Raw genomic sequence first — 13,987 nt, forward strand, 5'->3', positions numbered from 1 at the left:
TTAATATACAACATAGAAACTCATCCTAAGTTAGTTACAACAAGGGCCTACAAAAAACTTCATAGGAAAAAAGGTTATCTAATATTGCCACCATATTTTCTAATAGACTGACCCTGTCAGACCCTGTCACCAGTGCTCAGCTCTGTAAACAATGGGTTATTTCCAGGTTCTAAGGAATCATTAATAATCACTAAAATCAGTCTAAAAAGTTCTAGCACATCACTATATACTGTACAGTCCTTAAAAATAATTTATTGTACTGTTTCTAAAAAAAGGTACTAGGGGTATTCTTCTGCTGTTTCCACATTCTGGAGCTGCACATGAGCACTTTCATCTAATATCCTAAAAACACGACAACTGAACTGCAATTCACAATCACAGAGATGAGGTGGTGGAGTCGAGGACTTCCCGGCCGTTGCACACCGTTGGCATGTATGTGCTGGCAGAGGCTGGAAAACAGAGCAGGACAGAAAATTCTGCATTAGTCAAGGGGGCCATAGAGCTACTGGCATGGCTAATCCTAGATACTAGTTAAAATTAAGTGGAAAACTCATTTTAACTTGGCTTTAGAAAATGCTAGGTGATTTAATGCTGCAGCAGGTCAAGTTTCAAAATGTGCTCTGCACAAAATTAGTGTGTATCCCAGATCGTACCTCCACTAATGTCATACCTCTTGGAAAGAGCTGATAAGCATAATCACTGTTGAAAGAAGTCACTTGTGGGTTTAAAATTAACTTTGGTAATTTCCAAACTGGTTAAAATACAGTGCATAAAATTGAATACTCATGGCAATTTACTTAGATTGTTTAATTATTATTTTCAATACCTTAATTAATTTTGTTCTCTATGGACAGGATGACTGTAGACCCAAGAGTCATCTGTGAACCCACTGCCTTTGAGAATGGTTTCACGTGTTTCATTCTTCAAGTGGATAACCTCAGTGATAATTCTAGTGAGAGCTGAGTTGTAAGAACTTCAATTTCATAATAGTTTGCAGAAAGAGAGGCATTTCAAAGGGATGATGCTCTTATTAGTGACAATAGTGATGACCGTGTCAGGGTGTGAGTATAATATGGATACAAATATTCATTCTTTTTATGGGTCATCATTTTCCTAGATGAAATTCCTAGCTGACCTTGTTTTGAACATTTTTTGTGTGTGTGAGAGAGATATAAAGACAGGTAAGTTATATTCATGTCTCCCTGAAAGCTTTTTCCTTTTACTGAATGAGAACAAAAGCAAGTACCCCCATCCTCCATGGGATCAAACAACATGGCCAAGAGAATCAGTTAGCAATGGCCTCACATAGCCTTTTGGAACTGCTGACATCCTGTTCTTGGTCTGTCCATCTGGCGTGCTCTGACCTGGAGGAGCTGATCTCCTTGGCTACCTGACCACAGCCCAGGTCAAGCTGCCCAGTTAGCTGTCCCATTCTTTAAAGACATAGCTCTCTCAGTTAATAATCAAATAAACTAACTTCATGCTAAAGTTTTCATGTTCACTGCTGCTGCTAAGTCGCTTCAGTTGTGTCCGACTCTGTGCGACCCCATAGACAGCAGCCCACCAGGCTCCCCGGTCCCTGGGATTCTCCAGGCACTGGAGTGGGTTGCCAATGCTTTCTCCTCATGTTCACTATCATAGTGGAAATATTCTTGCCGCATGAAACTGCATTTTTCATAGGAATGTCTTTAAACATGAAGGAGAAGCTAATTGTGAACTTTGCTAATATGTGGCATTCAGTGTGGGAACATTCACCATAGTTGGAACACTAGAAGTCTTTCAGCAGACACCCTGCTACGGAAACTCCAGCCTCTCAATTCTGTGCTATTTGTCTTGGTGTGTGAGAAAATAAGAAAGGCAAGTCTGTGAGGCTGCCTAAGGTTACAGAGGAGTCATGTGACGTGCTAACTCTTTTGGAGATTGTTCCCTTTTATCCTTTTTAGAATGAGGCTCACTTTTCTTTACCATGTGAACCCACTAGAAGCTACAGTATCCTGGGGGACAGGGACGGCATAATCTACATTTCCTGAAACTTCCATGGTGAAGACACAGTGTGTACCAGATAAATATTTGATGGAAGGTGATACGTGATAATAATTACAAATATGACGGCATTAATTTATTCTTTGCAAAGCTTCTTCATATACTTTATCTGATTCTTGCTTCATCAAAGCTGGGTAAGGCAAGAGAAAGAACAAGGTGAAATGAAGTTCAAACCACAGTTCACTGGAAACCCAGGGGAGTGCTCCTGGCCACTCTGTGTACTTTCTCTACAGCTTCCTTGTGTCCACCTGTCTACTTGGCATCTCCATGTGGCTGTTTAATAGACATTTCAGAATCAAGTGGCCAACACATAATTTTGATTTCTTGACCTGTCCCTGTTTAGTCTTCCTTTTCTCAGTGAACAGTCTCACCATCTGGCCAGTTAGCCAAACCAAAAGTCTAACATTTACACTTCCTTCCTTTTTTCTCTCTCCTCCCATGTCAAAGTTATCATCAGATCCAATCAACTGTGTCTCTACCTCCAGCTACTTGTCTGTCTGCATGCAGTGCCTGGGCCAGGCCAGCCTTCTCTCTCTCTTGGCCACTGTAACAGCCGCACCCCTGGGCTGTCTGTGTCCATCCTTGCTTCCCCTGCAGTGCTTTTTCTCTGTAGCAGCCAGCGTATCTGTAAATGTAAGTCACCAACGTACACACCTCCCGTGGCCTCTCTGTGCTCTCCTAACTCTGGTTTATAAATCTCAGCATGATTTAGACACTGCTTAGCTTTCTGAATTCATCTAATTCTCTCTTCCCCCGACTCCCATCCCCTTTTGATTTTGTTCTCTAATACAGAATATCTGTTTCTCAATTTCTGGCCTTTTGAAATAGCTGTTGCGTTTTTGCTGTTGTTTCCTCTCTAAATCACATATCTGGCTCCTTCTTGTTATCCACATGTGAAATGTCATCCTCTGGAAAAGGCTGTCATCCCCCATCTAGTCTAAAGTAACCAACCAGTTACTCTCTGTCATGTTACCCAGTCTTAAACCTGAATTTTTCCCTTGCCTTTTTTCCCCCTTAGCATCTTAAGTCTTACACTCTTGACTAGAAAGTATGCTGGGGCTCTGTTTGTCTTTTTCATTATTTTATTCATCTTGCTGGTCATGGAACAGACACTGTATAAATACTTCTTTGAATGATTGTATGAATGGTTGCCTTTCAAAAAACGGTGGAGCTGATGGAAATTTCAACAGGGGAAATAATTTATTATCCTGAAGAAATGACAGCAAATGTGAGGCTTGTGAGCGGCCTTATTTTGGAACGAGTTGGCCTTTCTCCTCCAGTTGCATGGTGGCGTCGACTGTGCTTGCAGAGGACTGGCTGGGCTGTGAGCGTCCCACAGCAGTACTGCCTTTGACATTTTGACTAAGCTCTTCATCTTTTCCAAGATCAAGTTTTATTATTTCTGTGCAGGATTTTCATTTTCAGAGATTGAAAAGGAATGCTGCGTCGTGGGGGCACGTCTAGCACAACCAGGGATGAGTGTGTTAGTGCCCCTTGCTGTCCACCTTGAACTCGTCTAATCCCTTCTACCTGCATTTCTAAAGATGGTATCAGAAACCTACTCCAGTGTTCCCCATACTATTGTGGAATTTGATGATCGCTATCTTAAGTGTGCACGTATGATCTGCTTGCTCACTGCATTCTAACTTCTTAAAAATCGGGTCTATTTTGACCATGTAGGTCAGAAGTACATGGGCTGCAAAGGTAGGCACATGGGGAATTCTCAAATCATTAGTGTCACATAATCTTCTGCCAAACACCATGTGAACGCCATCACGGAGCGTTACAGAGTAACCTGAAATTATCTACCTGCTTCACAGGGACTTTAAAGGGAACACCCTATGGTAGAATGTCTAAACTATTTGAGAGGAAGATGGTGCAAATTCAAGGTCTTCTCGCAAGGAACAACAACAGCAAAAAAACCCACAAGACACTGCAGTTTTATTTTTTTCCTAAACACTTTTTAGTGTATCAGAGGGGATTGTAACTTGTATTTTTCTGCTTTTCTTTTACTGTTTCATCTGTAGCTTTTGTCAGGGCATTTTTTATTATGTAAAAGATATTCTCATTTTTGTACACGCTGCTGAATATAGCAGAAGAAATTACTGTTTTATGAGTTTACCATCACAATTACTTTGCCTTTCATAAATATTTTACATATGCCTCCTGTATTAGCCCATCTGTTATTCCCCGAGGTAGTAAAATGTGTGGAGAGGAAAGTACTGCCATTTGCGTGTGTGTGTTTGTGATGAGCTTTTCTACGATTTGAATGAAATTCTCACAAGAGTTTTGATGGCATAAGTTTAGCCTATTTTATTAAGTGCGGTTAGGCAGATTTCTATAATTGTCCTTTCTGTCAGAAATAAGTGTGCAGGCTTATTTTTGGCTTTCCTCGGAGTGGGGGTGAGTAGCAGCTGTTACTCTAGGTTAACATGGTACTTTTTGCTATTTAAAGTGAAAACTGAAGAGAGCTGAAAAAGACCTAATAAATTCCACAGCTGACCACAAAAGGACCATTCACGTCCATCAGAAGGCATGTTTTGCTTCACAAACGTTGGTGAAGCTTTAGAGATCAATGCAGCCAAGTGGCAGCTTTGTCTAGCACCATGAAATCCATTTTTCTTGTACCAGTAATGCAGAGACTGGCCAGGCTTTGGAGAAAATGACCCAATTTTTCTGAGTAACTGGGCTCTCAATCAATGCTAAACATATTTATTCAATAGATTCTTATGGATGCCAAGTCTGCTAGTCAGTTCAGTGGCTGAGATTTGATTCCTGAGAATCAGTGTGTTACTCTGTGTAATACATCAGACTTAGAAAAAAATAAACATTTAAACAGAACAGACATTCCAGTCTGTTTCCATCTGTTCCATTTCCTTGCTCCCAGTGACCCTGAATAATTTCTCCCAGTGTGTCTGCTTGTTTAGAGATTTTCCTGCTATGGTCATGGAATACAATTTCCATCCACTATCTGTTGCCTTGTCCTCCTACTTTGTTATTGGACCTGTTTCTGTTTTACTCTTCACCTTAATTTACTTGTGCTAGGGCCCCTTGGTCTCATTTCAAAAGAAGTGCGTGTGTTGATAATGTTGTCTGGGCGGATGTGACACGGCTAGCCAACCATTTGGTAGCCTTGCTATATTGAGATTTCTCAGTAGGAGACAGAGAATCCATTATTAATAATTTAATTTTCCCTTTATGACCAAAATGTCTTCAACTGTTACCAGTAGTTTGAAGAGGAAATTATTTTCTATAAACTCAAGAGTTAATTTCTAAATGTGGAGTTAGAACTTAAGAAAGCAAAGATTGCTTCATTTAGTGATTGATTTCTTATGAGACAAGATTCATGGAAAGAGAAAATAGAACCTGTGATACAACTTAATTACCTTATCAACAGAAATCCCACTTGATCTTCAACTTGATACCTCAGTCCATTTTGCCACATAATGCTGTCGTGTTTTCTTTCCAGTTATGTTCCTTTATCTTCTCTTCCCTCCCCCAAGAAATACCAAAGTTGGATGCACAATAATCTCTAAATAAAAATACTCAAGAAGTTTTTGTACTGTTCTACTTATTTTTTGTTCTTCTCCCCTCTTCTTCGTTGCTAAACATCTGTTTTTCCTCTTTTCTATCCAAATGTGTTCTCAGGCTAAGATCAGAAACTCACTTAAAACAATTAATTCAAACAACGAATAGGAGCTATAAGGGCTACTACAGCTAGGGATCCAAGTCGAAAGCTGGAAGTGTTAAACTCTAATGAAGTAATGCCAGGTATCAGTCCTTCTTTCTTGTGAAGCTGATGCTGATAGCCTCGTATTCCAGTTATCCCCAGCATCTGCTCACGGTATTGGCTTCCATCGCTACCACCCTGATTTAAGCCATCATCTGGGCTAGGCAGCAGCCTGCTAAATGAGGTAGGTCTCTGCCTGCTCCCTGTCTTATATTCTGCCCACACAGCCAAAATAATGCTTTTCAAGTCGGGTCTTGCCACTTCTGATGAAACCCTTCGAGTGTTTTCCCAGTTCTTTCAGTAGAAAAGTAAAAGTCCGTACAATGAATGACCTCCAGAACCCTAAAGGATCTGCTCCATCTTTGTCCTCATCTCCTCTCCCTTTCACCATTTACCTATAGGCTCATTGCCTCTTTGGCCCTTTGCACATGCTGTTTCCCATGTGTGGAATTTCGTTTCCCCAGATATCAGCATAACTCCCTTCTTTCATTTCCTTCATGACTCTGCTCAGTGTCACCTTATCACTTCCTCCCATTTTATAAAAATAATAACACATTCTCTTCCCCATCTGCCTTATTTGCCTGTGTTCCCTATTATTTTCTACACGTTGCTTATCAACCAACACCTGAGTTATTGTGGAGTATTGGTTTCTCTGTGCCCCACCTTGCTTGATGAGAATGCAAGCATCATGAGTATACAGTTTGTCTGTTTCATCCATGACCCCAGTGCCTAGAGCTGAGCCTGGGCACAAAATTTCTTCAATCAAAGTGTGTATTATCCATCAAATTGGTCACATTAACTTGGTTAGTGTTTCCTTTCCCAAAGCCTTTGCAATTACTCCAGGTGAGGTAGAAATGTTAAATTTTTTTTTCCATATGAGTAGGCGTTAAGCTAAGCACCAAAGAATTGATGCTTTTGAACTGTGGTGTTGGAGAAGACTCTTGAGAGTCCCTTGGACTGCAAGGAGATCCAACCAGTCCATTCTAAAGGAGATCAGTCCTGGGTGTTCTTTGGAAGGAATGATGCTAAAGCTGAAACTCCAGTACTTTGGCCACCTCATGCAAAGAGTTGACATATTGGAAAAGACTCTGATGCTGGGAGGCATTGGGGACAGGAGGAGAAGGGGACGACAGAGGATGAGATGGCTGGATGGCATCACTGACTCAATGGACGTGAGTTTGGGTGAACCCCGGGAGTTGGTGATGGACAGGGAGTGTGCTGCGATTTATGGGGTCCCAAAGAGTCAGACACGACTGAGCAACTGAACTGAGGCATTTTCCTGCTGTAGGCATACAGATATCTCCATTTATGGATGTTCTCTAGAGAATTTCACTTAAAATGTAAAAGAAGTAGATGAAATAGGATATAATAAATTGATGTTAGACCCTTTGCTTTGTTTTAAGGTATTGATCATCTGAGATCAGTGTATGGACAGTATTTGATTAAATACATATTTTCTTTTTTATTGACATATATGCATAGTTCTGAACATGGTACCCTGTTCTTAAAGGCATTAATAAATTTGGGGTTACATGGAAATGCATATGACTCTAAGTATCTCTCATACAATACTAAATTCTCTGGTTTAGGAACTTTCTTTGAACTGCTGTGTTTATGTTCCATTCTAATATACAATACACAAGAGAAACTATACGATGTAATTTAATTCAAGAAAGTGAGGCTTTTAAAAAACTATGTTAATGGGAGAAATTATATCTCTGACACAGACATTTAGAGAGGGTCACCATTAACTATATTCCTTTGTCTTCATCAAATCTCGTTTTTGAAGAAACTTTGTGGGTAGCCCTTTTGGAATACATCACCTTGTCTGTGTGCAGCCAGGGTGTGGGGATCACAGGGCTTTCAGAGAGACATGATTTATGGTGCTGAACTCCTTGCCACGGGTTTTTGAGAGGAACAGAAGTCTACACCCATGCTATTAGAACAAGATGACGTCATGTGCTGTGCTTAAGAGAAAGCTTTGAACTTAAAAAAAAGAAATCACTGAATTTGCAGATGCTAAGATTCTCACTGTCAGAATGGTCTCTGAGATGAATTCTGTAACTGAACCGAGGCAGAAACTCCAGAGAGGCCAAAGGAGCCACAGAGAAGCTTTTGAGAGTTTTATCTATGACTTCAGTTATCAAATTCCATAAAGTACCTAATAGATGGGACCTTGGTTTTCTCATCTATAAATGTGTTTGTTAGAATACATGATCCATATCATTCCTTGCAGCTCTAGTCTCTGTATTAAAGGAGGTAGGCTATAGTTACTTGGGGAAAACCTAGGAAAATAGTAGAAGTAAAGGGAAAATGATTTAAAGGCTGTATAAGAGTGGTTGTGAGACAAGTAAATGGAAATGTCAAATAAAAGGAGAGGTATTAAACATCAGTTCCCTGATGTATATGGGGTTACCTATTATAGCTGGAGATTATCCTTCCTTCCTCAATGAGGGAGAGAAAGGCAATAGAAAGAGGTTTTCAGGAGTGCTGTGGACTTGGCTTTCTTAAGGGAGAATGGATTGACGTCTATCTGATTTGGATGCACTAGGTGTATTCTGCCTGAAGCAAATGGCTTAACTTGCTGCAAACTCTAGGCTCTTCCTACGTTGGTCAGACAGGATTTATGTTTATAATATACTTATGCCTGTGGCAAAGAAGACCGTCACTTCAGTGTGGGTTGCCCAATACCTTGCTAATTTGCTGGCCAGTCGTCATGAGACTCCCTGAACTGTAAAGCAGGTATGTTATACTGTTTTCCTGAACTATCAGTGTAGAGAAGAAACTTGGTATTATGTGCTTTTTTTTCTTTTATAAAGTGCTATTCAGAGTTGAACAGTGGCTTGCCCCCGCCAACTGGGGTATCTTCAAAGCTTGACCACTGATAAGTACAAAATCTGGCCCTCATGCAGTTACTTTCTGTTGGTATAGATCCATGGCACATTATGCTGCGATGCTAGAAGACTGTTCCCTTTACCATTTTATTTTATGAAAAGATTTTTGCTTGATGTGGGCCATTTTTTAAGTCTTTATTGAATTTGTTACAATATCACTTTTGGTTTGGTTTTGTTTTTTTGGCCCTGAGGCATATGGGATATTAGCTCCCAAACCCGGGATTGAGCCTGCACCCTCTGCCTTGGAACGTGAAGTCTTAACCACCATACTGCAAGGGAAGTCCCTCCCTTGATCTTTTTAGACTACTGCTTTCTTTTTATAATGGGCAAATTCTTGGTAATAATGAATAATTCTATTAATTGAGCTGTTCACACATTACCACCTAAACAAGTGACTTTCTGAATAAGGTTTTGGCAGAAAAAAATCAATCTCCATATGCCCATGGCTCCTCTGGGACCCAAATCTGGGCATCATTAGTTAGCAGAAGCCTCTTGGCTGATCGTAATGATAATGACATACATACATTTGAATGATCACCATGAGCAAGAGAACTACACATCCCCGTAGGACCATGTCTGGGTACATAATAGCTCTGAAGACTATTGGGCACACTCCATTTCTCTCTTCTCCCCTCAGTCTATGCTGATGCAAACTCATATCAGCGTCAACAACATTCTAACCTGCACAGGCCCTATAGGATTTTATGGTGTGAAACCTCACATGTTCACCCAGCTTGTCCCCCTCAAAATGATGCCATTCCCTTACACTGTACACCCACGCTGGTAGAACAAGACACTGCCAGGTGAAATGGGAAAGGGAAGGCTTTTATTTTTAAAAAATCATTCAATTTGCAGATATTAAGATTCTCAGCATACGTTCTTGATTGCCTTACTTTGGAGATCAGCTCTGGGAAGATCCTTTGCTTCTAAAGCTGATCAAAACAAAGAATGACCTCTTTTTTTTCTCTTCCAAATATGAAGGCTGTTTGCTTATGTGTGTGGGTGTGGGAACAGCATTACAAGTATGACTTTAGGATATCAGGGTCTCTGAGATCTACTGCTATCGGATGTCTATTCCCACCTTCACCTTTAGTAATTTTTTTTGTTTTTTTTGAGGGGCCTGATGCTTCTATGAAAGAAATACCTTCCTTTGAGTGTTCTGAGGGTGGTGGGGAAATAACTGTGCTGAGATATAGCTCTTGGCATCACGAAGCAAAGGACAGGACTTCAAAACAGCTCTCCTTCTCTGAACCCAGGGCCTCCGTCCTCTTTGAGAGTCATATAAATGATGCTCCCTGCTCTTCACTGATAGCAATGGATGAAGTAGACGGGTTGCCTTCAGCTGAGGTTCTCAAAATGTTTTCCTTGGACCACTTCTATTGAACCAGCTGGAGTATCTGTTACAGACCAGATTTCTGGCCTTTACCAAGAATCCATGATACAAAGGTTCTGGAGACGGGGTCTGGGAATCTCCATTTCAAACGTTTTTTTTTTTTTTTTTAAATACATAAATATTGGGAACACTTAGCCTACGGGCACATTTAGTGGAAAAAAGTTACTGTTTCCTTTATTTTTATTATTCTGTATATAGTTAATCAGATGCAACTAAAATTGTTCTCTCTTATATACAGTAATATGTAAACATTTCTCAGATTGTGGATCTTCCAGGATGTCCTTAACCATGTTCTTTCTTCCATGCCTGCTTCTGAGTTTGGCCATTTTTTTGTATCTTTTTGGAGCAACTGCCCAGCTTTTAAAACCCAATAACTGATACTCTTTCTACTATCAACCACCTTAGCTGCTGTCAGGGAGCTCACTTACACTCCAAAGTGGAGGGATGTGGTATCTCTGCTATTCTCTTGCCAGAGAATTAACTGCGAGTTAATGTGGCTGCACCTTTCCGTCAAGGTGAGTTCTAGGTATTGCATGTGTCATGTCACTTAATCTCTGCTAAGAGTGCAGTGCTGGATGGATATAGGATTTGGAAGGTGTAGCATGATGGAAATGGCCACACATTCTCTGACAAGTGGGGTCTTCATCCCTCCCCTTGAATTAGGGTAGGATCTGTCATGCTCTCCAGGTCCCACATGGAGAGGTGTTCCACAAAGGTGCCATATGAGAGTGAACCACTGTGTTCTCTCCAGATTAGCTCAGTCTCAGCCGACAGCACAGAAGGACCCCAGTAAAGCCCTCGTAGGGCAGACGGACTGCCCAGTCCAGCCCTGCCTGAATTCCTGACCCACAAAACCAAGAGACATAATAAAAGCGCTTTCTTTTAAACCACTAAATTTTGGGGGAAGTTTGTTATATGGGAATAGATAACTAAATGTGTCTCTGTGGGGGTAACTTTGTTGCTATACCAGCTGACTCTCATCCATACATGAGGTTTTTGTTTTTACCTCCGAAGGAAGTAAGTCAGAAAGTCAGCAGCAATATTGGTAGCAATAACCCAATGGAATAACATGCTTGCGAATACTCACCAGAAGAATATAAATTATGTACAATGTAAGAAAAGCATATGCTTTACTTAATGAACTCAGAACAGTTTAAGGATTTTTTCTTGATTACTTAAAAGACATACTTCCCAGTATTTAGGAATGAAATGAATATTAATTGAACTGAATCTATAATTGAGGAAACAGGCACTGAGATGTTAAACCAATTGCTCAAATTTTCACCATAGTGGGTCAGTAGCATGTTTATCGGAGAAGGCAATGGCACCCCACTCCAGTCCTCTTGTCTGGGGAATCCCATGGATGGAGGAGCCTGGTAGGCTACAGTCCATGGGGTTGCTAAGAGTCAGACACGACTGAGCGACTTCACTTTCATATTTCACTTTCATGCATTGGAGAAGGAAATGGCAACCCACTCCAGTGTTCTTGCCTGGAGAATCCCAGGGACGGGGGAGCCTGGTGGGCTGCCATCTATGGGGTCGCACAGAGTCGGACACGACTGACTCGACTTAGCAGCAGCAGCAGCATGTTTATACTTATAACTAGAGTCCATAGATCAATGGCTTTCAAATTTCTTTGATGGCAATTCATAGAAATAGATGTTTTACCTGAACCTGGTATCCATATATAAACTTGAGCAAACTTCATGAAATGCTATTTAGCCTATTGCATGTGATGCACTCTAAGATACTTTATATTTTCTTTTAAAAAATGCTGGTCAAAGCTACTAAATCAGTTTCATGACCCATTCATGGATTACATTCTATAGAATGAAAAACACTGCCCTAGACACTAAGCTTCCTGGGACCAGAGAGTCTATCTTATTCATTGTGTACAACAGGTGCTTAGAAATTTCTGGTGTATAGAAGGCATTCAAGCATTTAATAATTGAATGAATTTCATGGCAATGGTTCCAATGTATTAAAATGGGAAGGATAATAATCACAAATCAGAAAATCCATTGTCAATACTTGAATCCTTGTGTATCCTTGAGAAATAACGTCTCTTATTTTCTTGCTATAAAATAGAACTCGTTATATCCAGTATTCATGGGATAAAATGAGCCCACAAATATAAAACTATTGTGAGTAAAAGATAAAGAATTATATGTAAAAAATCAATAGATTTGTTACTTATGCACTTTGAAATTGCCTAGAACATGACAAAAGTACTTCACTTTGTTACTTTAGAAAGAAAAAAAGAAAGTGAAGTTGCTCAGTAGTGTCCAACTCTTAGTGACCCCATGGACTGTAGCCTACCAGGCTCCTCTGTCCATGGGATTTTCCAGGCAAGAATACTGGAGTGGGTTGCCATTTCCTTCTCCAGGAGATCTTCCCGACCCAGGGATCGAACCTGAGTCTCCCACATTATAGGCAGACGCTTTACCGTCTGAGCCACCAGGGAAGTCAAAATTTATCTCATTTGTTACTTTAATGCCACTTAATTAATTTGGATTAATTAGAGGAAAGTCATGGAGAAAATGAGGTCTAAATTTAGACTTTTTAAAAGATAGAAAATGAAATTTCATTGAGTAACAAAGCAGTCCTAAACTGCTGGGCTGGTAGACGTCTGTGTTGAAGTACTGGCTGGGCCGCTAGCAGATTAGACACAGTGACAGCCGGAGCACAGCCGTGGCAGCTGCATCGCATTGCTTTTGTGTCAATGGATGTTTCTCAAATTCTGAGGAGAGACTTGATTGGGTAAAGTGCCTTTGTTACCTCTTCAGGAATTTATTAATTCCTAGTCTATGCATCAGAAAATGCCACCATTTCTAAATTACTGAGGTTTGGACGTATGAGATTTGAAAAATGTCTGTGAAAGACTTGGGGATTTTGACAACTTGTTTTAATAACAACCAAGAGTTCTAAGCTTTCAACAAGACTCTTTTCACCCAGAGGTAAATCATGCTGCACAGCCTAGGGTAACCTTTCTTTTGTTTTCCCTCGAAAGCCTACCAAGTACCTTGTCCATGGGAAATTTCCTGTTTGAAGTAGCAGCATGCAGTGGTGTGGTGCCCGGGTTTGGGAAATCGGAGAAACTGTCTCTAAGTTCTGGTTCTGCCACTTTCAATGTGTGTGCCCTCGGATAGGTTTCTTTATCTCCTAGAGTTGTGAGCGTTAAATAAGCTATATCATGCGTGCACGCATGTGTGAAGGATTTAGCACAATGCCCAGCACAAAGGAAACAATAAATGATAGTTCCTCTTAGCTCCATTACTGTTTTTGTTTTTATTAGTTATCATTATTACATGCCAGCTTTTTCTTGTCTGGATTAGCTGTTATAGTTTGGCTGCTAGACAAGAGATTTGTTTGCTCAAGAAATAAGCATGTTTCTTTGTGGCTCAGACAGTAAGGACTCTGCCTGCAATGCAGGAGACCCAGGTTCAATCCCTGAGTTGGGAATATCCTCCGGAGAAGGGAATGGCTACCCACTCCAGTATTCTTGCCTGCAAAATCCCATGGATAGAGGAGCCTGGTGGGCTGTATAGTCCATGGGGTCACAGAGAGTCGGACACAAGGAAAATGATGTCACAGGTTTTACCAGGTCCTGGGACTCAGCCATTGTGACACCTGGAAATTGAGCTGAAAATAAATAAGGTGTCCATCTCTATAGCAGCTGAGACTGGGGAGGAGTGGTGTACTCAGCGCGTCCCTAGAAGGTGCTGGCAGCTCTCAGTCTTCCCTTTGTTTGCGAGGGAAAGGACTGCACTATAAAATCCTATATGTTGTTGAAGAAACTGGGGCACTAATGCGATTGCTCACTCTGTGATGCCGAGCTATTTTGAAGTTTTCTTTCTAATCGGCTTGGGGCAAAATTGTGAAGTAGTCATTTGTCTCTGTCACTTTCAGCCCTTCGCCCCCACACTT

The 13,987-nt window shown here is 40.8% G+C and overlaps 1 protein-coding gene across 3 annotated transcripts in view; it reads right to left on the reverse strand.

Annotated features, from left to right (window-relative positions):
* Positions 1-93: 93 nt before the first annotated feature.
* Positions 94-13,987, reverse strand: part of GRM3 (glutamate metabotropic receptor 3) — a 248,017-nt gene continuing 234,123 nt past the window's right edge. For all 3 annotated transcript variants that reach the window (XM_006057628.4, XM_025291018.3, XM_025291016.3), the window contains one exon: positions 94-449. In XM_006057628.4, coding sequence (XP_006057690.3) covers positions 376-449 — 74 coding nt within the window. In that variant the 3' untranslated portion in view covers positions 94-375. The remainder of the gene's footprint in view (positions 450-13,987) is intronic.

The sequence above is a fragment of the Bubalus bubalis genome, chromosome 8 (genome assembly GCF_019923935.1).
Source record: "Bubalus bubalis isolate 160015118507 breed Murrah chromosome 8, NDDB_SH_1, whole genome shotgun sequence".
In the NCBI taxonomy this organism is placed as follows: domain Eukaryota; kingdom Metazoa; phylum Chordata; class Mammalia; order Artiodactyla; family Bovidae; genus Bubalus; species Bubalus bubalis.